General features: G+C 40.2%; 1 protein-coding gene across 4 annotated transcripts in view; it reads left to right on the top strand.

Annotated features, from left to right (window-relative positions):
* Positions 1–19,382, top strand: part of HIPK1 (homeodomain interacting protein kinase 1) — a gene marked incomplete at both ends in the record, with an annotated part of 42,750 nt that extends 23,368 nt beyond the window's left edge. For 2 of the 4 annotated variants that reach the window (XM_080691234.1, XM_080691236.1), the window contains 9 exons: positions 479–704; positions 7,221–7,342; positions 8,245–8,379; positions 11,536–11,678; positions 12,302–12,481; positions 13,619–13,825; positions 15,625–15,866; positions 17,722–17,852; positions 18,894–19,382. In XM_080691234.1, coding sequence (XP_080547360.1) covers positions 479–704; positions 7,221–7,342; positions 8,245–8,379; positions 11,536–11,678; positions 12,302–12,481; positions 13,619–13,825; positions 15,625–15,866; positions 17,722–17,852; positions 18,894–19,382 — 1,875 coding nt within the window. The remainder of the gene's footprint in view (positions 1–478; positions 705–7,220; positions 7,343–8,244; positions 8,380–11,535; positions 11,679–12,301; positions 12,482–13,618; positions 13,826–15,624; positions 15,867–17,721; positions 17,853–18,893) is intronic. The other 2 variants (XM_080691235.1, XM_080691237.1) reach the window with 2 other exon arrangements.
* Between the last annotated feature and the right edge of the window lie 5,613 nt (positions 19,383–24,995).

Raw genomic sequence — 24,995 nt, forward strand, 5'->3', positions numbered from 1 at the left:
CTGGGAATTGAACTCAGAGGCATTTTACCTCTGAGCTACACCCCCAGACTGATTTTATTTCTTATTTGGAAACAATATCTTAGCAGGTTGCTGAGAGCCTCACTAAATTGCTGAGGTTGTCCTTGAATGTGATTCTCCTGTCTCAGCCTTCCAAGTACTAAGATTACAAGGCTGCACCACCACACCCAACTCGATGTGCTTTTCAAATGGAAGAACTTATGAGATTTAGTGGGATCTTCTATCCAGCAGTTTTGTGTAGGAGTAGTTGAGGTTTATATAGACATAACCAGTATAGGACCAAAGAATAACTATTATTCTTTGTTTGCCTATTTGATCTTGTCTTACATTTGGGGCCTGGGAAATTTCTTAAGCTGAAAGTTATCTCGAAGATAATTAACATTACATTTTAAAACTTTATTCTAAGTTTTTCAGGGTAGAGTCTATATATGTAAAACTATTGTCATCCTTTTGTTTTTAGGCCAGTGTCCTCGCTTCCAGTTCTACTGCAGCAGCAGCTACACTCTCTCTGGCTAACTCAGATGTCTCCCTGCTAAATTACCAGTCAGCTTTGTACCCATCATCTGCTGCCCCAGTTCCTGGAGTTGCCCAGCAGGGTGTTTCCCTGCAGCCTGGAACCACCCAGATCTGTACTCAGACAGATCCATTCCAACAAACATTTATAGTATGTCCACCTGCTTTTCAAAGTAAGTGGGGAAACTCCTGTGTCCTACGGTATTTTAACGGACTTGCCTGCTCTAGGCAGATCTAGTTGTTTAGTTCTCATGTTTGACAAGTTTATACTGTCTTGGGTAATGATAACTGAAATTGAGTGATTTCACATAATTAATTTTCTCTTTTTACACTTGTTATTTGTACGATTATGATACTGTCTGACACATAGCAGCTCAATTTACGGTTCCCTATTAGAACTGCTTCTTGTCAGTTTTCTTGCCCACTGAGGCCTTGTATCAATGTCATCATATATCTTGTATCTCTCAATACATAGAATATGTACATCTTGAAAAAAATTTTGTTTTAAGTAGAATTGCTATATCTTGAGTTTAATTTCCTACATATCATTCCATTGTAAAGTAAAATTATGTCTTTATTTACTTACTTAATTTAGGGTTTTTATTCTAAAATGTTAAAACCATGTTTAAGAATATAGAAACTTATTAAATTATACTCAGTAATAAAGATGATTATTTATTGAACTGAAAAATTCTATAAACTGAGATGCTTATATGGGGAAGGCATTAAGATTATCTGCTTCAGCTAAATGAATCATTCCTGTAAACTCTATTAACAGAGAAATAGAATAGCTGAAGAAAGAGGCCAACTCCATGTGTTGCAGCAGGATTTGAATTTTCACATTCCCATCTGTCTTCATTTTCTTATTACTGTTCCATAATCCAGTCTGTCCAGTTCATTTTTTCTAAAATATGGGAAATGTGCATTTATAGATTTGGTAAGCCTTTTAGAAGGTTATATTATTTTAAGGATATTTTTTAATAATACACTTGACTTTCCCAATAGAAAGTTAGTGTCAGTACCCTGGAATGAACTAGGATTCAGGCTTGTCGTAACACTTTATGTAGAGACAGGTAGCATTTTTATCTTTTTACTTTAGTTACTTATTGACTGTGACTCTTGTGTTTGTTTGGTTTCTCAGAGTCGGAGCAAGCAGAAGGAAAAGAGGGGCTGGGGGAGACTGAGAGATTACCGGGAGGACAGGAGAGCGATAGCGGTGTAAACCAGGGAGAAACTACAGGGAGAGCGGAGGAGCAGATTCCAAATCCGTAAATGCATATTTAGCCTAATTTACCAAATTACCTTTTACATATGCTTCATAGTAGTAAAATCTATACTTGGGGTTGTCAGCCGTTGAGTGATGCTTACAGATTTAGCAAGTTAGCTGCCCCTTCCCCTCCCTTTTCCAAAGTAAGTTTCAGTGGGTCACTTTTCAGATATGAGGCCCAGAAGTCTACTGCTTCTTCTCAGATAATAAGAGATAAGCGGAAGAACTTTTAAATTCCTTTAATAAAACAAAACCTAAGATGAAGGGTAAAGGGGGAATGTGTGATAGCCCCTTTTGGTAGAATTAGGTAAGTATATGCTTTGGAATTTTTTTTTCCCTATCTAGGAAGTCTAAATAATCTGAGGAGCTAGTAGTAGAGCAAATTTCAAAAGTTTTAAGTGAACAAGAATTTTGAAATTAAAATGGTGATAATACCTGGTATGTATTCCTGTATGCCAGATATGTTCTGAGTGCTTTAACAAACATGTTTAATTTATCCTCACAAATAACCCAGGAGGTGGGTAATGTCATTATCTCCAGTTTATCAGTGAAGACATCCTCATCTGCCCAAAGTCTTATAACTGTTTGTGGCAGAACCCTGATATGAATCCAGGCAGAGAGATTCATCATGTATGTATTTTGAAGTATGATTTCATATTGCCTTTTAGTATTGAAACTCAGATAGTTGTAAAGAGTTGTCAGTTGACTTGACAGCCATCACCATATGCTAGTTTTTGCTCAACAGTTTTCTATTCTAGTTTGCCTACTTTTTTATTTTTTTGGTACTGGGCATTCTACCTCTGAGCTATACTTTCAGCCTTCATATATCTTTCTTTCTTTCTTTCTTTCTTTCTTTCTTTCTTTCTTTCTTTCTTTCTTTCTTTCTTTTTTTGTTTCTTTCTTTCTTTTCTTTCTTTTGTGGTACTGGGGATGGAACCCAGGGTCATTCTACCTCTGAGCTACACCCCCAGCCCTGTTTTTTTATTCTTTATTTTGAAACAGGGTCTCACTGAGTTGCAAAGGGCCTTACTAAGTAGCTGAGGCTGATTCTCCTGCCTCAGCCTCCCAAATGCTGGGATTACAAGCATGCGCTACCACACCTGGCTTATTCTTTTTTTGAAATGGTCTTGCTACATTCCTGAAGACTTTGCTAAGTTGCTGAGGCTAGCATCAACCTGCAATCCTGCTATTTTAGCCTTCCAAGTACTAGGATTACAGGCATGTATTACCATGCCTGACTCACCATCCATTCTTTTATAATGTGTTTATATACTTAGAGAAGGGTAGGCCTGCATGCATTAGGAAGTTTTACTCTTTTTTCCACACTTTTGATGTTCAATAAAACAAAACAATAATCCTTTTGCGGGCAGGGCTCAGGAAGAACCTTCCCGAATTGTGTTGGCTTTTGTTACTGTGTTTCCACTTTGTGGAGGAAAGAAACAGCCAGTTTGAACCTAGCTCCACTGTTGTGGCATAGCCTAAATAACTATAGCACTTTAATACTTCAGAGTCACATTTGTAGGTCAGTACTATAAATTACTTTCCATACTATTCCAGTTGACCAAAATAGATACAGATATATTTTGCTTACGAGTAACTATCCTTCTATAATTTTGTCCCCTTTTACTTTATTGCTCTCAGAGCCATAGATAGTTTCTGTAGCAAATATTTTCTCCTAAATTTTGCCTCCTCAGTTCCTACCAATTTGTAGGATGAGGCTATTACAATAGCATTGTCTTGAAGTTAGCTGTATATCCTGGGACCATACAAAAGAATTGTGTATTGCTTAGCTTTCCATTTAGAAAGCATTGTCTAAGGAAGCATGGCTGGCAACTTTTTAATTTGATAACCTGGGTTTGTTACTTTTTACTGTTACATAAACTGCATTAAAAATATCATTAGGCTATTTATTGCTTTGTTCCCTTCTATGATGTGGGTTTTTTTTTTCTTTTTTTCTTTTGTAGTACTGGGGATTGAACCCATGGGCATTCTACCTCCAGGCTACATCCCCTGCCCTGTTTTATTTTTATTTTTTTAAAATAGGGTCTTACTCAGTTGATGGAGACTTACTGCTTGCTGAGGCTGTCCAGGAACCTGTGATCTTTCTGTCTCAGCCTTCCAAGTAATGGGATTACAGGTGTGCCATGCCCAGTTTACAATGTGTTTTTCTTAATGATAGCTTATTTCTAAATCACTCATAATTTACTGAAGTGGAAAATTATAAGACTGACTTGCTAAACCTAGCAGTATTCTTATTTGTGAGATATACTCATTTGGTATCACTATAATAATATTAAGAGCAAGTAGTTGTTGATAGCTTAGAAAGTTTCACTGATGGAATCTTCCAGTTAAAATATTTGTATCCTCACTTGCCGGGCATGGTGTCACACACTTGTAATCCCAGCATTCAGGAGGCAGAGCCTGGAGGATCACTGTTCGTGGCCAGCCTTGGTACTTAGGGAGGCCATTTGCAACTCAGTGAGACCCTGTTTCAAAAATAAAAAGACTAAAAACTAGGGCTGAGGGGTGTAACTTGGAGGTACAGTGGTCCTGGGTTCCTTCCATGGTACCGCCAAAAAAAAAAAAAAAAAAAAAAAAAAATTGTATCCTCACTTAACAAAACTATAGGCATTGGTAGATTGGAGACATAACAGAAACTTAAATTCTTTACACTAAAAGTTTTGATAAAAGCCGGGCGTGGTGGCGCACGCTTGTAATCCCCTTGCTTGGGAGGCGGAGACAGGAGGATCAGGCAGGTTCGAAGCCAGCCATGCTGGCTTAAGAGACCCTGTTTCCAAAAATAAAAGAGGTCTGGGAGTGTAGCCTGGAGGTAGAATGGCTTCCAGGAACCCAGTACCACCAAAAAAAAAAAGTTTTGATAAAGTAAATTTAGAAAAAACTTTTGAGAGTTAAGCATGGTGGGGCATGCTTGTAATACCAGTTTTGGAAGCTGAGACAAGAAGATTAAGGTTCACAGACAGTCTTAGCTACTTAGTGAGATCCTCTGCAACTTAGTGAGACCTTGTTTCAAAATAAAGAATAAAGCCAGGGTGGTGGCTCACTCAGGCTTGTAATCCCCACACTTGGGAGGCTGAGACAGGAGGATTGCATAGGTTTGAAGCCAGTCTCAGCTACTTAGTGAGGCTCTCTGCAACTGAGTGGCACCCTGTTTCTAAATAAAATAGAAAATAGGTCTGGGAATGTAGCCTGAAGGTAGAAAGCCTCTAGATTCTATCCTCAGCAGCGCGCGCGCGCGCGCGCGCACACACACACACGCACACAATAAATAAATAAAAACTAAAGGATAAAAAATAAGCCAGGCGAGGTGGTACACACTTTTAATCCCTGTGATAGGGAGGCAGAGATAGGATTGTGCCAGGCTTGCTGGCTTAAGAGACCCTGTTTCCAAATAAAAAATATAAAAATAGGTCTGGGAGTGTAGCCCGGAGGTAGAAGGGTTTCCAGGAACCCCAGTACCACCAAAAAAAAAAAAAAAAAAGATAGCCGGGCATGGCGGTTCATGCTTATAATCCCAGCATTTGTGAGGCTGAGACAGGAGGATCACAGTTTGCGGACAGCCTCAGGTACTTAGGCCCTTTGCAACTCAGTGACACAGACCCTGTTACAATAGAAAGAGTAGAGCTGGACATGGTGATGCACACTTGTAATCCCAGCATTTGTGAGGCTAAGACAGGAGAACTGGAGAATTGCAATTCGCAGACAGCCTCAGCTACTTAGGCCCTTTACAATCAGTGAGACCCAGTTTCAAAATAAGGAAGAAAAAAAAAAAATAGGGCTGGGGATATTGCTTGGAGGTAATATGCCCTTGGGTTCCATCCCGGGACTGCCAAAAAAAAAAAAAAAAAAAAAAAAAAAAAGGTAACTTGGAGGTAGAATGCCCCTGTATACCGGGATCCATCCCCAATACCAAAAAAAACCAAAAACCTTTTTTAGGTCTTGGTTGGCAAAAAGCGGGAACTGTCGTAAGCTCCCTTTTTTCCCAAAATGAGATAGTCCTGTTTATAGGACACATTCATTCAGCATTTGTGCAAAGAATGTAATTAAGAAGAATATTAAGACATGGTCACTGTTTTAGAGACAGCAGAGTTCTTGATTTTTGTATCTGTACTTTAACCACAAAAGAACTATGAGAATGCTGAGATTTCTAAAATAAGTAGAAAAAAGTTTCCATAAACCAAAATGTCTACTTTTTCAATATTTTTATCCTAGCCATAATTTCTTTTTTTTCCTGCTAGTTAAAAATAAAATACGTGAGCTAGGCATGGTAATGCACGCTTGTAATCCCCGCGCTTGGGAGGCTGAGACAGGAGGATCACGCAGGTTCGAAGCCAGCCTCAGCTGGCTTAAGAGGCCCTGTGTTCATATAAAATATAAAATAGGTCTGGGAGAATATCCCAGAAGTAGAAGGCCCCTGGGTTCCATCCCCAGTACCATAAATAAATAAATAAATAAATAAATAAATAAATAAATAAAATACTTGACTGTGAACTATATTTTTGAGGAGCAAGGAGGAACATCCTTTTAAAACATTCCTGACAAGAGTAGCTTAGATTATATATTACTGAATTTTTCATAATTTTTCTTAGCTGGGCATGGTGGTATATACTTATAATCCCAGTACTTGGGAAGCTGACACAGGATGATCCCAGGTTGAGGGTATCCTCAGCAAATAGTGAGACTTGAATCAACCTACCAGATTCTGTTCTAAGTAAATCAGACCAGGGGTATAGCTTGAAGGTAGAATCCCTCTGGGTTCAATCCCTAGTACCACAGGGGGTTGAGGGGGAGTTATAACTATATTCAGGTCTTTGCTTTTAACAGATTACAGTTTTCAAAACACTTATTTCCCCCATTAAGATGATGGATTAAGAGATGAATATAACTTATTAACTAAAGAGTTTTTTTTACCTGTTAATTGGGATGATATGTGTATTGTGTTTTAAATTTTATAACATTAAAAAAATTAAGCTGGGTGTGGTGGCACACACTTGTAATCCCAGCATTTGGGAGGTTGAGCAGGAGGATCGCGGTTCGCAGACAGCCTCAGCTACTTAGTAAGGCCCTTTGCGACTCAGTGAGACCCTGTTTCCAAATAAACAAAAAATAGAGTTGAGGGTATTGCTCAGAGGTAGAATGCCCCTGGGTTCCATTCCCAGTACTGAAAAAAAAAAAAAAAAAAAAAAAAGAATTTCCTTAAAGTAGCCCTCCTTGTATCATACATCTTTGCCATAATCTAACCTGAAGTGAACTAAATCTTCCTTAACTCCCAATACTACTACTGTGAATGAGTGTCTAGAACTAAAGTCTGAGTAGTGGAAAAGCTAAAAATAAACAAGAAAAACCACCCAAATTGTACTCTCAGACTCAGCTAAGTGATGACCATGGTACTGTTTTTCACCAGCTGGGCTACAAGCAACAACAAAGCACTCTGGATTCCCTGTGAGGATGGATAACGCTGTGCCAATTGTGCCCCAGGCACCAGCTGCTCAGCCACTACAGATACAGTCAGGAGTTCTTACGCAGGTAAAACCCAGAGCCGTGTGGCTACTCAGTATTGATGAAGCGCTATTGAGAATAAGGTGTTTTGTCCTAGAAAATGGTATTTGCTTTGAATGTAAGATCTTTCTTGGTTATGATTCAGTGGTCTTAAAATGAAACATCTGTAGTAGAAAAATATACTAATTTCTAAGATTATTGCAGTTCTGCCAGTGTCTTCCTTAGATTTTCACAGATAAATAGACAGACACTGAGAAATGGACATTTCAGCAAATTCACTCTAATTTTGTGGGATAAAGTCTTACTCCCTCAATATCTTAAAGATACATTTCACATTAAACATTTTTTTACTCTAAAATATAAGGCTCCTTTAGTGTTCCTTTGCTTACTCTTAGGATCGTAACACAGTTGAGAGGCTAAGTGACATGATGATGCCTCTCCAAGTACTATATTCCTTTATTCCTTTTGTTTAAGCAAGCTGTAGAAGACTTTTAAATTGTTATAAACTTGCCATGGAACATGAAACTAAGATGACCAAGAAAATCATGAAGTGTTTACATAACAGCGGTTGCATTTTAAATTCTCTATGTAAGCGTTGTGGACCATGACACAGTGGAAATTCTGAAATCCCGATCCCTGTATTGTGAGGAGGTGGAGGAATTCTTGGTCAATGCCTTTGTTTCATAGAACTGATCCTCTGAATCTAGCTCAAGAAAGATTCCTGTACTTTTTTGTTTTAGGCCATTGACACTCGATAGTGAGCCAGTGCTATGCAGAGTTGAAGGGGGAACAGTGGTGTTTGGTACCAGCATTTTAGGTGCTATGGATGTTGATTGTTGGTATTAACCTGGGGGGGGATGAGAACCCTTCTGAATCCAGATGTCCTGCCTCGGTGTTTGTTTCACTCACCTGCCTAATCTACGTTTCAGGGAAGCTGTACACCACTAATGGTAGCAACTCTCCACCCTCAAGTAGCCACCATCACGCCGCAGTATGCGGTACCCTTTACTCTGAGCTGCGCAGCCGGCCGGCCGGCGCTGGTTGAACAGACTGCTGCTGTACTGGTAATTCCCCTCACTTGATTGTGTCACTAACGGAGTTTCTTTGGTTTCTTTTTTATTTTTCCCTATTTGTTTTGGTTCTGTTTTCTTAATTTCCAAAAAATTTTTTAGCTTAGTCTTTGCAGAGGGCATGGAAGCATGTGCCATCTTGTGGCTGTGTTCTTGCTACATCTTTAATGTCTCATTGTTTCTTCCCCAACATTTGCTGAAGCACTGTTTGATGTTCAGTGTTGGTCTGTAAGGAGCCACTTCGATTCTTCGTTGCCAGCCTTGTGTGGTAAAAGCTCTTGGTGTAACCTCAGCTATTACCTTTTTCTGCCCTATTTTTACCCTCCAATCTTTGAGAATGAAGGAAATGGCCTTTAGTTTGGCTCTACTACATACAGGTACCTGGATGGCTAAAATTTGAACTCCTTGGCAAGTTAGCTTCCTTCTTTTAAAGCTTCTCAAACTTCTGTGCATGTAGATATGCCTAAGATGCTCTTAATTTATTGCTGTACTGGTTAACATTAACCTTCCTTCTGTGAACACCTGAAGCTAGCTCTTCTTGGCACTCATGGTCAGTGGCAGCTTCTGTCTTCCATTTAGATGTTCCTTTTAGAATGTGCTTGTAGATTGCATTCTTGATTGAAATTAAAGGCGAATTCATTTTTAGGGGTTTTGGAGAAATTATTTTACAAGTAGGTCTTTATACAAAAATAAAAACATGGTTAATAAACTACGCAAATACAATACCTTTATTATTAAAGTCATGAGGAAAAAGTCATTGAATATATAGCCACAGTTTTAGTAGTATCAGGCTTAGGAAAAACAAACTTTGAGGTGCATTTTGGGATATGTAACCTTCAGAGTGATTTTTGGATGTGTTTTAGTTTATTTGGGGGAGTTAGAATTGTTTATCAGATGTCCAGCATTTCATTATTTGAAATTTAAAATTAGGTAAGCAATTGAAAACCTAATTAATACTTTCAAATCCTGGTATTTCTCTTCTTTCAAAGTAGCTTTAATTTTTTTTTGTTGTTTCTCAAGTAATTATGTAAGTGAAAACACTTCCAGAAACACATTTGGTTGGAACTTGTTTGGTTTTCAGTTTAAAAGTCTTCATCATTTCCAGATTAATATTCTCATAAACATAAACCTGAGTGCAAGGGAGTCAGATATATTTCTGGGTTGGTTGATCCAAGTCACTGGTTTCAACTTGCTCACCTGTAGTTTTGAGGTTGGGAATGTTAGTTGACACTTCTCCTTTGCTTCTTTTCTTAAGTTTGCACTAGTCATTTGCTAAGCTTTGCATATTTTTGTTCTTCCTCTGTCAAAACAGTTCGTCGCTTGGAACGCCAGATTTCTGCCTCACTGGAATGTTATTTCTTGCTTTGTATTAAACTACATGCTTTGTCTTGTGCAGGTGTTGGCTTATGGAAAGACGCATGGTGTGACTTAACATACTTCTCTTATTTTCTGTTTTGTTTTGTTTTGTTTTAAATTCTGAGTATGGTAGCAGACATGTTTGCAGTTTCTCTGCTTTAAAGGCTTCTTGTTTGGAACCAGTATTTGTAACAAGTGGATCTGTTACTTGCAGAAATATTTTTAAAAGAGTGTGTTGATGGCCTTGCAGTTTGAAATTCATGAAACAGAACCATATGTACCCAAGTATTGTAGGTAATTGTACTGCAGAATTCAAGTTTAAAAAGGAAACTTCCAAATCTGTTCCTGTTTTTTTTTTCCAGAAAATGCTAGAATTTCTGTAAGAACTACAGAAAGCATATTTGTTGTACAGTCTACTGCAAGTGACATAGCTTGTTAAAAACTAGAAATGATATATTTTCTTGTAGTGATTAGTTTTTATATTGAAGAATGTTTCTAAAAATCATACATAAATGTTTTAGTTAACTTTTTTTTTTTTTGGTGGTACTGGGGTTCTTGGAAGCCCTTCTATCTCTGGGCTATACTCCCAGACCTATTTTATATTTTTATTTGGAAACAAGGTCTCTTAAGCCAGAACGGCTAGCTTTTTTTTTTTTTTTTTTTTTTTTTTTTTTGGTGGTGGTGGTGGTACTGGGGTTCCTGGAAGCCCTTCTACTTCCGGGCTACACTCCCAGACCTATTTTATATTTTTGAAACAGGGTCTCTTACGCCAGCGCGGCTGGCTTCGAACCTGAGCGATCCTCCTGTCTCCGCCTCCAAAGCGCGGGGATTACAAGCGTGCGCCACCACGCCCGGCAAGGCTAGAACGGCTAGCTTTAAATCTGCGTGATCCTCCTGTCTCTGCCTTCCAAGTGCAAGGATTACAAACGTGCGCCACCATGCCCGGCTTTAGTTAACTATTAAAACTATGATGCAAGGCAGGCGTGGTGGTGCACGCTTGTAATCCCAGCATTTGGGAAGCGGAGACCGGAGGATCGCACGGTTTGCTGACAGCCACAGCTACTTAGCGAGGCCCTTTGGAACTCAGTGAGACCCTGTTTAAAAAAAAAAAAAAAAAACAACTAAAAAAAACCCTAATATGATGCTTTCTGCATCTATATCTTAATATTTTACTTATTGCCTTAATTTTTCTCTATCTGTGGTTATAAATGATGAAATGAGTTTTCACTTGATGGCATGAGCTTGTTTGTCAAAGGATTTGACCTTTGGTTTTCTACATCTGGCTCCTTTTTCTAAGTACTACTCTTTTTAAAAGGAAATAAATTTGCCCTCTGTCTATGAGGTGAATTGACCTGATCTCTTATCTGGCACTCTGATTTTGGAATTTCTATTTTTTTAATCCCAAGGGAATTCTCTCAGCTCTTTCTCGGGATATATATTTTGAAATTATTGCACAAATGACACTCCCATCATTTAACAGAGTTTACCTCTGAACTTTCAGATGCCTTTTCTCTCCAGTATCATAGAAAACTATTAACTGCAGGAATCTTTATTTCTTAGCACCCTGGTGGCCAGTTTATAGAGGTAGCTAAGAAAAAACAGCATGTTCCTTTTGCTTTTCATAAGATAAGCAGCCATGAGCCCTTCTACCTTTGTTTTTTAATCTCTGCAAGTTAACAATCTACAAGCAACTTTTTTTTAAGATTCTTTTTTTTTCTTTCATCTAAAAAAACAGAAGAAAAAGGCAAGAATGAGTCAAGTCTGGATTTTTTTTTTGTGTGTGTTTCCTTACAGCAAGCTTGGCCTGGAGGAACTCAACAAATTCTCCTGCCTTCAACTTGGCAACAGTTGCCTGGAGTAGCACTACACAACTCTGTCCAGCCCACAGCAGTGATTCCAGAGGCCATGGGGAGCAGCCAGCAGCTAGCAGACTGGAGGCAAGTACCCTGTTTTTCTCTAGGAGATTTGCAAGGGCAGATCTCTTAGGGTAGCAGCACTTGATGATATGGAGAGATGAGGAAGAGAATAAAGGGAAATTTAATCTCTATTTGAAATCATGTTTTAAAAGAACACAGGGTAGGAGATGGAATTGTAAGAAACATTGAAAATGGAAAAATAATAGGTCCTAAAGTTGGGAATAATTTATTCCACATTTAAAGAAAATGTTGTGAATAGAAATGATATAGAAAATCCCTAAAATCTTATAATACAGGTGCCTGACTTTAAAAATAAAGCACAGGTTTAGTTAGTTGCTGTAAACACTTTTAATACTCAACTGGAGCCGGGCATGTTGGCGCATGCTTGTAATCTCAGTATTTGGAAGGCTGAGACAGGAGAATCACGGTTCGCGGACAGCCTCATCTACTTAGTGAGGCCCTTTGTAGCTCAGTGAGACCCTGTTTCAAAATAAAGAATAAAAAATAGGGCTGGCGGTGTAAATTGGTGGTAGAATGCCCCTGGGTTCCATCCCCAGTACCACAAAACAAAACAAAAAACTTAGTTGGTTCTGATTTTCTCGTGGTTTCAGGGTTTTCTCTTCTGTTTTTTGCTGTTGGTATAGGAATGCCCACTCTCATGGCAACCAGTACAGCACCGTCATGCAGCAGCCATCCTTGCTGACTAACCACGTGACCTTGGCCACTGCTCAGCCCTTGAATGTTGGCGTTGCCCATGTTGTCAGACAGCAGTCCAGTTCCCTCCCTTCAAAGAAGAATAAGCAGTCTGCCCCAGTCTCTTCCAAGTAAGTCTGTGTTAGAGCTGATGGGTAAAACCATGCCAGTGTGAGAGACACGTTCATTGCCTGGTACTGGGAGTCTTATGTACATGCGTTTGTTATGAAGCAGCACGTACTTGAAAAATGGAGCAGGAGCTAACATTTTCATCTAGCCATGCATACCAGTATATTCTGGTTATGATCCGCCTTTCTTTCTGCTGTGTCTTTGAATCCAGGTTGCTTTTATGTTTTATTATTATTATTATTATTATTATTATTTTTTGCCCAATTTACAGAATGAAATTTAACTCTGCTATAAAGGGCACACAAAATTTCTTTTGTCTTTTGCTGTTTCTGTTCCTGGAAACTGTAGCTAGTCTAATTAATTTTTCATTAAAACTTTCATAGTTAAAGCCGGGCGTGGTGGCACATGCTTGTAATCCCAGCGCTTGGGAGGCTGAGACAGGAGGATCACGCAGGTTGGAAGCCAGCCTCAGCTACTTAGTGAAGCTCTCAGCAACTTAGTGAGACCCTGTTTCCAAATAAAGTATAAAAATAGGTCTGGGAGTATAGCCCAGAGGTAGAGAAGCCTCTGGGTTCCACCCCCAGTACCACAAAAAACAAAACAAAACAAAACTTGCATAGTTAAAGCTGGTTGCAGTGGCACATGCCTGAAATCACAGCTACTTGGAAGGCTGAGGTAAGAGGATCTCAAATTGGAGGGACCAGTCTGGGTAACTGGGTAACTTGGTCTGAGTAACTTATTTTGAAACCTTACTACAAAACAAAAGGGCTGGAGATGTACTCAGATGTAGAGTGCCCAGTGCTACGAAAAGAGAAGAGAAAGCTTTCATAATTAAGTGTATTAGCTTAATGATTACATAAAAAAAAAATGAAAAAGGAAAATGGAAGCCAGGTGTGGTGGCACATGCTTGTAATCCCAGTACTTGGGAGGCCGATCGCAGGTTCACAGCCAGCCTCAGCTATTTAGCGAGGTTCCACAACTTAGTGAGGTCCTGTTACAAAAATAAAGAATAAAAAATAGGGCAGGGGTGTAACTCAGAGGTAGGATTCAATTCCTAATACTGCAAGAAAAAAAAGCAAAATGGAGAATTTGGGGGGGCCAAGGACTGAACAGTTCTTCCTTGTGAACTTTTCCTACAGATCCTCTCTGGATGCACTGCCTTCTCAAGTCTACTCTGTGGTTGGGAGCAGTCCTCTCCGCACCACGTCTTCTTTTAATTCCTTAGTCCCTGTTCAAGATCAACATCAGCCAATCATCATCCCAGATACTCCTAGCCCTCCTGTGAGTGTCATCACTATCCGAAGTGACACTGATGAAGAGGAGGACAACAAATTCAAGCCCAGTAGGTAAGACGTGAATGGCTCCTTGCCTCTTTTGGGCTTAGACTATCAACTTCAGTCTACCCTTGGTCTTTGACTATTGGCTTCAAGTAAGTGGCCCAGTTTTAAACGAAGAAAAGGACAAAATAAGGTATTTTGGAAATGTGGCCTTAGATGTCATCCAAGTCATTTACATCCCCAAACTGAACACTGTCAAGTTTTCTGTAATGTTAGATGTGTTCATTGGTTGAATGTCTTACAGATAGATGAGAAAACATTTATACCAAGTCATTAGGCTACCCTGGCTTAGACATGCTTCCTGCTTTAAAGACTTATTTTTGAAAACAGATACCACAAGAGAAGCATCTGAACAATAGTTTGTTAGAATGAGTAGGTAGATTAGAGATTTTTTGGGACTCATGTAATTTCTTAATCTGGCCTCTTTTGAAGAGGTAGAATGTTATTAGGGCTGCCTTTTTTCCTCCCTCTGCCATTTGGTCTGAAGGTAAGGAATTTAAATACCAGCGTATTTCCTCTTATCTTAGCACCCTAGTCTTTAGGTAGTTCCCTGAGAGGGAGTGGGTAAGTTTCTTAAACTCTAAGATACACAGCTTTCTTATAGTTTTGAATGTAGCCATTGAATTCATTTAGGGGAGACTAAAAAACTTTGCAGTGAGAGAAAGTGGCATAGCATTGGCAAAAATTGTGGATGAGGTACATGCAGCAGGATTGCTTTGACTGGAGCCAAGCCTCTTGAAAAATAAGAAAAAGTTAAAGGTAGCATGTTAGTCAGCTTTTCATCACCATTGATAAAACAACTGAAGAAAATAATTTAAAAGGAGGAGAGATTTATTTTGTCCCATGGCTTCAGAGGTTTCAGTCTCTCATCAGAGGGCTGGATTGTTTCTGGGTCTCTGATGAGGCAGACCATCATGTGGGGGAGCAAAGCAGAGAGAGAAGACAAGTGCAGCCTTCCAGGGTACGACTTCAGTGACCTGCTTCCTCCATTTGCACCCCCTCCCTTTCACGTCCCAAAACCTACCTTCATCCGGGCGTGGTGGCACACGCTTGTAATGCCAGCTTGGGAGACTGAGACAGGAGGATCACACAGATCTGAAGCCAGCCTCAGCTACTGAGAGTGAGGTTCTCAGCAACTTAGTGAGACCCTATTTCCAAATGAAATATAAAATAGGTCTGGGAGTATAGCCTGGAGGTAGAAAAGCCCCTGGGTTCCACCCCCAGTACCATAAATAATTAATTAATTAATTAATTTTAAAAAAAACCACCTCCAATCATTGCTGCCCTGGGAACCAAGCCTTCAACACATGAGTCTTGGGGAACATCCAGATCTACACTCTATCAGTAAGGTAGGAGCCAGTTAAAGACCTTTTTAAAAAAAGTTTTGATTAAAGCCAGTAAGAAGCCATTCATAGTATAGGGAGGTGATTGGAAACAAAAGTGATATTCAAAGAATATTATTGAAACAACTGCATGAGAATAACTAAGCAGCACCATGGAGTAGGTGTGAACTCTAAAGTCCTTCTCTTCTGGGTCTGAGTCCTGCCTTTACCATTTATTCTTTGTGTTACCTTAGATAAATTCCTTTTTCTTCCTGTGCTTCAGTTTCTTCATTTGCTGAAGGGGATCTACTTCATAGGATTGTTGTAAGGATTCAGTGAGATGTATGTGGAGTAAGAATATTGCCTAATAGATAGTAAGCACTTAAAAGTTACCATTACTGCCATTATCATTAATTTCACAAGAGACCATCTAAAGATGTGTTGCTTAAAAGGCACTTGAGTTCTCATGTATTTTCTTCTCCTCAGCTCTGGCCTGAAGCCGAGGTCCAATGTCATCAGTTATGTCACTGTCAATGACTCTCCAGACTCTGACTCTTCCCTGAGCAGCCCATATTCCACTGATGCCTTGAGTGCTCTCCGGGGCAATAGTGGGCCACTTCTGGAGGGGCCTGGCCGAGCCGTGGCAGATGGCGCTAGCACCCGCACCATCATTGTACCTCCATTGAAAACTCAGCTGGGTGACTGTACTGTAGCAACCCAGGCCTCAGGTAAGTGATATCTTTACGACTAGAATCTAATTCTCCTTTGATATGTGATTGCTTAATATTCTGCAAATATTAGCAAATACAATGTATTTATTACATAATATATAATTGTAATATAATGTTATATATTATAAAATAATATTTGCTCGAATATTAGTATTTAGAGTTGTAGCATAGATTTTCTGTCAGATCTCTGTGATGTGAAATTATTTTTTGCCTTCAGTTTCTCTTCATTATGTTTATTTTACTTGTCTTAAAATAAAAATTAGATTTTTTTTGCCGGGCGTGGTGGCACACGGTTGTAATCCCCGCGCTTGGGAGGCTGAGACAGGAGGATCACACAGGTTTGAAGCCAGCCTCAGCTGGCTTAAGAGACCCTGTTTCCAAATAAAATACAGAATAGGTCTGGGAGTGTAGCCTGGAGGTAGAAGGCCCCTGGGTTCCATCCCCAGTACCACCAAAAAAAAAAAATTAGATTTTTTTTTTTTTTTTTTTTGGTCAGCACAGCCTTATACATATCCAGCCTCACACATGACAAGAATGTATGTTGCATGGCAGGAAGAAGTAGACCAGTAGATTCTTCACAGATGATTTGATTGTTAGAAGAGGCATTCTCGATGAGAGCAGGACTTCATGATACTGAGCATGAATACAAAAGTATTTTGGAAAACAATATGTCCTTTAGATTTTTTTCCTCACCTAATGATGATGTTTTTTTTGAGGGGTGTATTTTCAACCTAATTACCTCCTTTTATCCTCTGTTAGATACTGGGGCTTAAGTTCCCTGATTCAATTATTGTGTTAGTTGGGTAATACTAGCTGCAGTAACATATCCCATATTCCCATGATGTAACAGGATAGAAGTTTACTTTTTACTCATGTAACTTTCCGTTGGTTCCTGGTTGGTAGGCCTGCAGTGAGTTCAGGACCATGGAGTTTAAGAATCTTCCACTTCCAGTCAGAAGGAAAAACAAAATTTGGAGGAGATAAACCTCCTTTCTTAGCTTCTTCAGCCTGGAAGTAGTGAACACTACTCATGGCCCATCACCAAGCAAGGAGACCCAAGAAATGTGGTCTCAGCTAGGCATCTTCTTCCCAGTGGCAGCTTCACACCAAGGAAGGGAGGATGAATCTTGGGGTCAGCAGAGCCACCTGTTCCATGCTGGCATAACCAGGGTTCTCATTGGAGGGTATGTGTTAAACCTCAGTGTAGTTCATCTCAGAAGTAGTTGACTGTCCATTGAAGACAACAGAGAACTTCCTAATGGCCAGGCTGCCTAGTAGATAATTCGCAGGACCTCTGTCCACTCTTGGGCCCAAAGAGTCTGCCTTACAAGTCACTGAATAAATGTTCTAGTTTTCCTACTGGGAAGAAACACAGAAGAAAGTTAAACTTTGTGTTTAATTGTCCTGTAATTTCTTAGAATTTAAAGATAGTAAGTACCCAGCAAGATAGAATCCTGCCTTCCTTTAAACCCTTTTGACATTTAAATATCTTTAAAATTACCAATGTTTTTCTTAGCTCTTCATTGTCATCTCTGCATTCGTTTAATCTCATCCTACATAAAACTATAGTCTCCTTGGCAGTAGAGACTGTATCTTACTCCCCCCCCACACACACACAGTGGTTCTTTGTATATAAGAGAGATTAGATAATGTTTACTCAGGTAAACCTTTTGAGACTCTTTCATGGAGCTTTGTGGAAAGATAGAAAAAAATGGATAGTACAGTTTCTGTTCTCCTAGTGTAGATGGAATTGAGGAAGTAAGATAAACTTGAGACTTTAACTCTTCACTTGTAAACATGATGTGATGTCCTCTAAGGTTAGTACCGTTACTAAGCCCTGACTCCTGTTTAGGTCTCCTAAGCAGTAAGACCAAGCCCGTGGCCTCTGTGAGTGGGCAGTCATCTGGATGCTGTATCACCCCCACAGGGTATCGCGCTCAGCGTGGGGGGGCCAGCACAGCACAGCCGCTCAACCTGAGCCAGGTAAGCGCTAGGGGCTGCTGCCTTCTGTTTGGGACCCCTCCTGTTGTTGCTCTCTGGAGAACCCTGCTTCTGGCTGGACTGCTGAATAAAGCCAAATGAAGCTCCTTCTGTGTCCAGCAGTTTGATGTTCTGTGGCCTGCGTCGTCTCTGCATGTTCTGTGTCTTATCATTTGCTCTGTGGATGTGTTCGGGATCTGTATTCCAAGTTTTCTGGCAGACCTTCCTACTCTAGCCTGGAAGATGAGAGAAATGTATGAAATTTAGAAGGAGCTTAGGATGCTAATTTAGCCATGCCTGGTTCTGCACTACCCCTTGCTTTGAGAGCAGATTCTTTTCATTTCTCTCCCAGGCCATACTAACCTGATCCGCACACTATTTACTTGAGTCAAGATAGAAAAGCTTTTTTTGGCCACTTAACTGGTTCTAATCCTGCCTGTTTCTAGAGTCTGGACATTGCCACCCCCGCCTCCCCTCTGATCCTCAAGACGGGGTAGTGAAGGTTACTTTGCTTCTATTTGTGTTCATTCTTTTCTCAGCCAAAACTCTGGCGCTTGTGTGATGTCTCCCAGTACTGAGAAGGTATCAATATGAGGGTGTGACTGTGTGAGAGAAGAGAGCACATGCAAATGTAAGTCCGAGTAAGTGCATGTGTTTTAGGCCCCACATTTCAAGAGGAATATGAAGAACTGAGAGGAGGACAAAAGAAAACAGTGGCAAGAAAAAAAGGTTAGGAAAAGTCAAAATCACTGACTCCAGGATAGGGTGAATTAACAGTGACTGACTCACAGAAGCACCCGTAGGGCAGCCCTGTGGATTCTTGATTCTCCCCTCTGTCATACGTGAGCTGGATTAAGATCTGTTCTGCCAAGAGGCAGAGGGATGGGTGGCCGACTGCTGACAGCGTTCGTTGCCAGTCTGGAAGACTCTGTGCGTGGCAGCCCAGAAACATTACACATCAGAACCTCCGCTCTTGACTTACTTGGCTTTGGTGCCCTAAACCAGTGACCTCAAGATTCCTCATTCCCTTCTTCCTCCTTCTAGAACCAGCAGTCATCGTCAGCTCCAGCCTCGCAAGAGAGAAGCAGCAACCCAGCTCCCCGCAGGCAGCAGGCATTTGTGGCCCCGCTCTCCCAAGCCCCCTACGCCTTCCAGCATGGCAGCCCACTACACTCGACGGGGCACCCACACCTGGCCCCACCCCCTGCTCACCTGCCAAGCCAGCCGCACCTTTATACATATGCCGCCCCCACTTCTGCTGCTGCCCTGGGCTCCACCAGCTCCATTGCTCATCTCTTCTCCCCGCAGGGCTCTTCGAGGCATGCTGCAGCCTACACCACCCACCCTAGCACCCTGGTGCACCAAGTCCCTGTCAGTGTTGGGCCTAGCCTCCTCACTTCCGCCAGTGTGGCCCCTGCTCAGTACCAACACCAGTTTGCCACCCAGTCCTACATCGGGTCTTCCCGAGGCTCCACGATTTACACTGGATACCCGCTGAGTCCTACCAAGATCGGCCAGTATTCTTATTTGTAGCTGGTGAGCAGCACAAGGGGCTGGGGTTCAGGGCTGCCTGCTCCTGGCCCTGAGTTCTTAATGATGGGCTATGGTGAACGCCTCCCTGAACTTGAAACTCCTTAGCCAACAACTTGTTCTGCAGGCCCACTGAAGCAGAAGGCTTTTCTCTGGGGAACCTGTCTCAGTGTTGGCTGCATTGTTGTAGTCTCCCAGAGTTTGCCGCTTTTTAATTCTTTATTTTTGTGACAGCATTTTTTGTATTTGGAAGAGCTCAGAAGCCCATCTTCTGCTGTTGCCAAGGAAGGAGAGATCATTTTGAAGTTATCCTTTGAAAAATACTTTGTCTCTCTGACCTGATTTCTAAAAATTCTTTTTTTTTTTTAAAAATTAAACCCTTCTTTATTTAACTTTGTTTTATTATGATAGCTGGTAAGTGGGAAAATGCTAGTAGATTTGAAACATGGTCACAAATAAGAAATCATTATTTTCTTTTTAAGAACCAAGATTATCTGCCTGTTTTATTTTAAAAGCAGCTTATGCAAGTTTATATTTTACTAATTCTCCTCAAAAATTTACCTTTGTTTATGGGACATTTAAACTTATGGTTTTTGTGTTGCATTGTACTTAACAGCCAGTTTTTTATAAAACTGGTTACATATTACATATTGAGATTCTCTTAGTTGCTCCTGCATTTAATACAAAGTGCTGTTAACAAGGTAGCTCACCATTTGCTGGAACTCTTGTGAGGGAATCTGTGCCCACTGTGAAGGCACCAAGTATACTAAACTTTTAAATGAAGCACCATGAATTCTTTTTAAAATTATTTTTAAAGTCCTGTCTCCGATTCAACTTTAATTTTATTTCTTGAAAAGCCATGAAGATGGTTATTATTGTATGGTGGTTGTTTTACCATATGTAAAAATCTCTTCCTATTATGAGATACTGGCGTTGGTAAACTTTGCTTACAGGTTGTTGGCACTGGTGAATTTTGCCTCAAGATTACTATGAACTTTCAGTAATACACCTTGTGTTTTTCTCATTTCTCTCTTCTGTTTTATGTGATGTATTTGGGGAGAAAGCTAAAGAATCTGAAACCAGATAAGAGCATTGTTGTGTATAGCTTTTTATACCTTAAAGTAGCTCCTTTGTATGCCAGCAGCAAATTGAATGCTCTCTTAAGACTTATATAATAAGTGCATGTAGGAATTGCAAAAAATATTTTAAAAGTTTAATACTGAATTTAAAATATTTTAGAAGTTTTGTAATGGTGGTGTTTTAATATTTTGCATAATTAAATATGTACATATTGATTAGAAAAATATAACAAGCAATTTTTCCTGCTAACCCCAAATGTTATTTGTAATCAACTGTGTAGTGATTACACTTGAATTGTGTATTTAGTGTGTATCTGATCCTCCAGTGTTACCCCGGAGATGGAATTACTGTCTCCTTTGTATTTAAACCAAAATGAACTGATCCTTATTGGAATGTATGTGAACTAATTGCAATTCTCTTAGAGCATATTACTGTAGTGCTGAGTGAGCAGGGGCATTGCCTGCAAGGAGAGGAGACCCTGGGAACCGTTTTGCACAGGTGTGTCTGGTGAGGAGTTGTTCAGTGTGTGTCTCTTCCTTTCCTTTCTCCTCCCTTCCCTTATTGTAGTGCCTTATATGATAATGTAGTGGTGAATAGAGTTTACAGTGAGCTTGCCTTAGGATGGACCAGCAAGCCCCCATGGACCTGAGCTGTTCACTGGGATCTATCGGAACAGGATTACTAGTAGCTATGTTGTGTCAAGGCATTGTTCTCAGTCTCCCTGCCAGCATCGAAAATCAGAACAGCAGCTTTTCTTCCTACTGCCACCTCGACCCCTTTCCATTTTGGATTCTTAGCAGAGTTCTCACAGAAGCACCTTCCCCATGTGGCTCTCACTGTGCATTGCTACCTTGCTTCTGTGAGAGTTCAGGAAGCAGGCAAGAGGAGTCAAGCTAATTTTAATATGCATTTATTTTCTTTCTTTTTTTTTAAGTATGTGCAATCACTTTTAGAATGAGATTTTCTTTTCCCATGTGGCAGTCCCTCCTGCAAATAGTTGACATTGCTAGTAAAATATTTGCTTGTTGAAAAAAAAATGTAACAGATGTGTTTATACCAAAGAGCCTGTTGTATTGCCTACCATGTCCCCATACTTTTGAGGAGGAGTTTTATAGTGCTGCTGGTGACAAGAAACTCACAAAAAGTTTTCTTAGCCGGTGAAGAATATTAAGAAGGAACCAAAGCCTATTGAGGCTTCTGAGGTTTCTTTTCTTTTCTTTTCTTTTTTTTTTTTTTTAACAACTTGTACATTCTTGGGGCCCTTCAAGCTGTGAAACTGTCCTAGTACTCTCAGCTCTTCCACGGATCTGGGTCAAGTAGAAGGTACTAGGGATGGGAACTTTACTGCCCATAAAGGATTTGGGTGAAGAAGGTTGGCCCTAAGGTACAGATGTGTTCCATCTGAGTTGAAAATTATATTCGAGGGATAATTCTAGGACTGGTTCTGAAGAGAGATGGTGTCAAGGAGGTGCAGGATGGAGATGGGAGATTTCATGGGGCCTGGTCAGCAAGCTCTGTACCAGGTTGAACACCAAGGAGCTGTCAAAGTATTTGGAATTTCTTCATTGTAGGGAATAAGGGCTTCCAAGATGGGGCGGGTAGCATACAGCCTACCATGAACATGTACTTTATTTTTTTTGTTTTCTTTGTAATCATTATATCGTGTGTTTACTGTTGGTCAAAACAGTCAAGCAGTTTGTATAGTTTGTCACTAGTGTTATAGTTTTCTGGTCAGCGTGTGTGATTCTGTGTTTCCTTTTTGCCAAGCACATTCTTATTTTCTTGTTTAAATGCAGGTCTGGTTTCTAATGGAAATTTTGTTGTTGTTGTTCCTTATCTTTCCTCTACAAGGGACAAGATTTGTTGTCTTTGTAAGAAATGAGATGCAGGGGAACTAAACAAACCCCTCCCCCAGCCACCTAGTTTAATAAGTAGATAGCATTTAAGATAGGAAGCTCCATGGGGAAAGATAATACCCAAGAGCTTGTATCATTATTTGAATCACCCAACTAACAGTGTGTGGCTTTAAAAGCCTTAGAGATTTTCAGGCTTAGTCTGCGAATTGACATTTCAGATTTACCAAGATAAAAATCCACCTGTCTGCTGAATGTGTATGCGCTCAGTGTGGCTTTTGATTCTGTCCCTGGGACTTAACATTGCTGGCCCTGACAGCTTGGGGGAAGCCCGTGAATGGAGTGAGCAGCTGGCCTGGGTCACGCAGCCTGACCTCTAGCCAGTTTAAGGCTCAAGTCCTCTCTCAGAACCGCATTTCCAGCTCTCCCCTTCCAGGTGAGAGAGCAAGTGGGGAAGGTTAAGTACAGCCACAGGCTCATCAGGACACTCATCACTCCAGAGGTTTTAATACTCCCAGGAGGTGAGACCATTGTCAGTGTAGCTGAAATGCTAATCCCAGAAATCAGAACTCTTTTTAACAGTTCTGGCCATTCTGAGTCTGCTTTTGTGATTGCTCATCCACCGTCCTCCACTAGAGGGGTGAAGCTTGACTGTCCTCAGCCAGGCAAGCACAGTGATGTGTGTTTTTATTCAGCATTGTTATGCAGAAATCCACCAGTAGAGATGGCTTGTTTTAGGGTAGGAAATGAAACTGTCTCTCAGTGAAAGGAATGGCCTAAGCCTGTTTCCTATTTTAATTTGTTTTAACTGATGGATGGTGCAGCATGTCTACATGGTTGTTTGTTGCTAAACTTTATATGATGTGTGGTTTCAATTCCGCTTGAAAAATAATCTCACTACATGTAGCAGTACATTATATGTACATTATGTGTAATGTTAGTATTTCTGCTTTGAATCCTTGATACTGCAATGGAATTCCTACTTTATTAAATGTATTTGATATGCCAGTTATTGTGTGTGCGATTTAAAGGGTTTTTTTGTTTTGTTTTTTGCTTTCTCCCTTTTCTGGTTGTGCGCTTCCTTTTACAACAAGCCTCTAGAAACAGTTTCTGAGAATTACTGAGCTATGTTTGTAATGCAGATGTACTTTAGGGAGTATGTAAAATAATCATTTTAACAAAAGAAATAGATATTTAAAATTTAATACTAACTACGGGAAAAGGGTCCATTGTGTAAAACATAGTTTATCTTTGGATTCAATGTTTGTCTTTGGTTTTACAAAGTAGCTTGTATTTTCAGTATTTTCTACATAATATGGTAAAATGTAGAGCAATTGCCATGCATCAATAAAATGGGTAAATTTTCTGATTCATCTGACTTTTTATTTCTGCCATAGGGTGCAAATGGGTTCAACAATTGACATCTTTGGGGTGAATAAACACATTGTATTTAAACATCACTAAAGTTTTAGCGATCATTTCATTCTTTATACAAATCTCCACAATGAAAATGAGTAGGGCTTTGTAGGGAATACTTCACAAGAATAGAGGTCCGGGGTCTGTCCTTTAGATCATCTGAATAGGACCCTTTGAAAAGGGTACTTCTAAGGTAAGCTAAATAAACTGTCCTAGCATGTTTCACCAAACATCGAAGGCAGAAGAATGAAAACAAGAGTCCCCAAAGGAAGATTCTCGTGTTTCCCTGTTGGCGCTCCCCCATTAGAGGTGTGGTCCCCTTAGAGAAGGAGCACCTCCAGTGGATATCTCTCGATTCTGAAGTGAAGCAGACCGAGGATGTGGCTCAGTGTAGAATGCTTTTCTAGCATGTGCGAGGCCCTGGGTTTGATCCCCAGAAGTGGGGACAGAAAACCCAGAAATTCCTGATAAAGAAATAGGGATTTGTTTAATCATGACAGGGTCTCTGAAAAAATGTTGTATAGCTGACTTCTTTTGACACAGGTGTTTCAGACCAGGTCTGTCTTACAGTAGCCAATGAATCTCTTTTGGGATCTTGTAGCCTTAGTTATAATACAGAAACAAGAACATTTAGGAATACTTTTTGAACCCTAACAAGAGAAGTGATTAAGTAGCCTGTTCTCTCTTAAGTAATTGGAAGGTCAGACTATATTTGCTTTGGTTTAGACCATAGCATATGTGGTTTTCATTTATTTTTCCCCCTAAATCAATGAGTGTGAATTAGAGTGATCTCGCTGGAGTTTTGAGAGAATATACCTGGAAGGCCATGCTGTCAGTCTTCAGGTGATTGAGTTAGTTTGTGAATGACCTGTTTTTTCTTTTCCTTAGTTAATAGTCTCTTCCTTGGGCTTAATCAGAAAGATTGGCATAGCCCCCTAAAGAAACTGGGTGGCCTATAAGGAAGTCTGCATTTTAGTGACGGAGCCCTTGTAAATTCAATCCATTTGGCTTGCTTCATGGAAAATTTTCACATGGGGTGAAATCTTAAGCTCTGGTTTCCCCATTAATCATGAGAGATGGCACCAGGCGCTCAGCACAAGGTGGCGTCAGTGAGCTATAGACGTCAATTTGACCACTTGGGCCTTTTTTCCCCATCCTCCTCCCTTCAAACCTCATCTCTCCTGCTTCCAGCTTCCTCTGAAAAAGGTAGACAGTCATTTTCTTATTGCTGGTGAAGGGAAGGATTAATAAAGGACATCAGTTTCGT

This window comes from Muscardinus avellanarius (assembly GCF_963383645.1).
Source record: "Muscardinus avellanarius genome assembly, chromosome: 3".
Lineage (NCBI taxonomy): Eukaryota > Metazoa > Chordata > Mammalia > Rodentia > Gliridae > Muscardinus > Muscardinus avellanarius.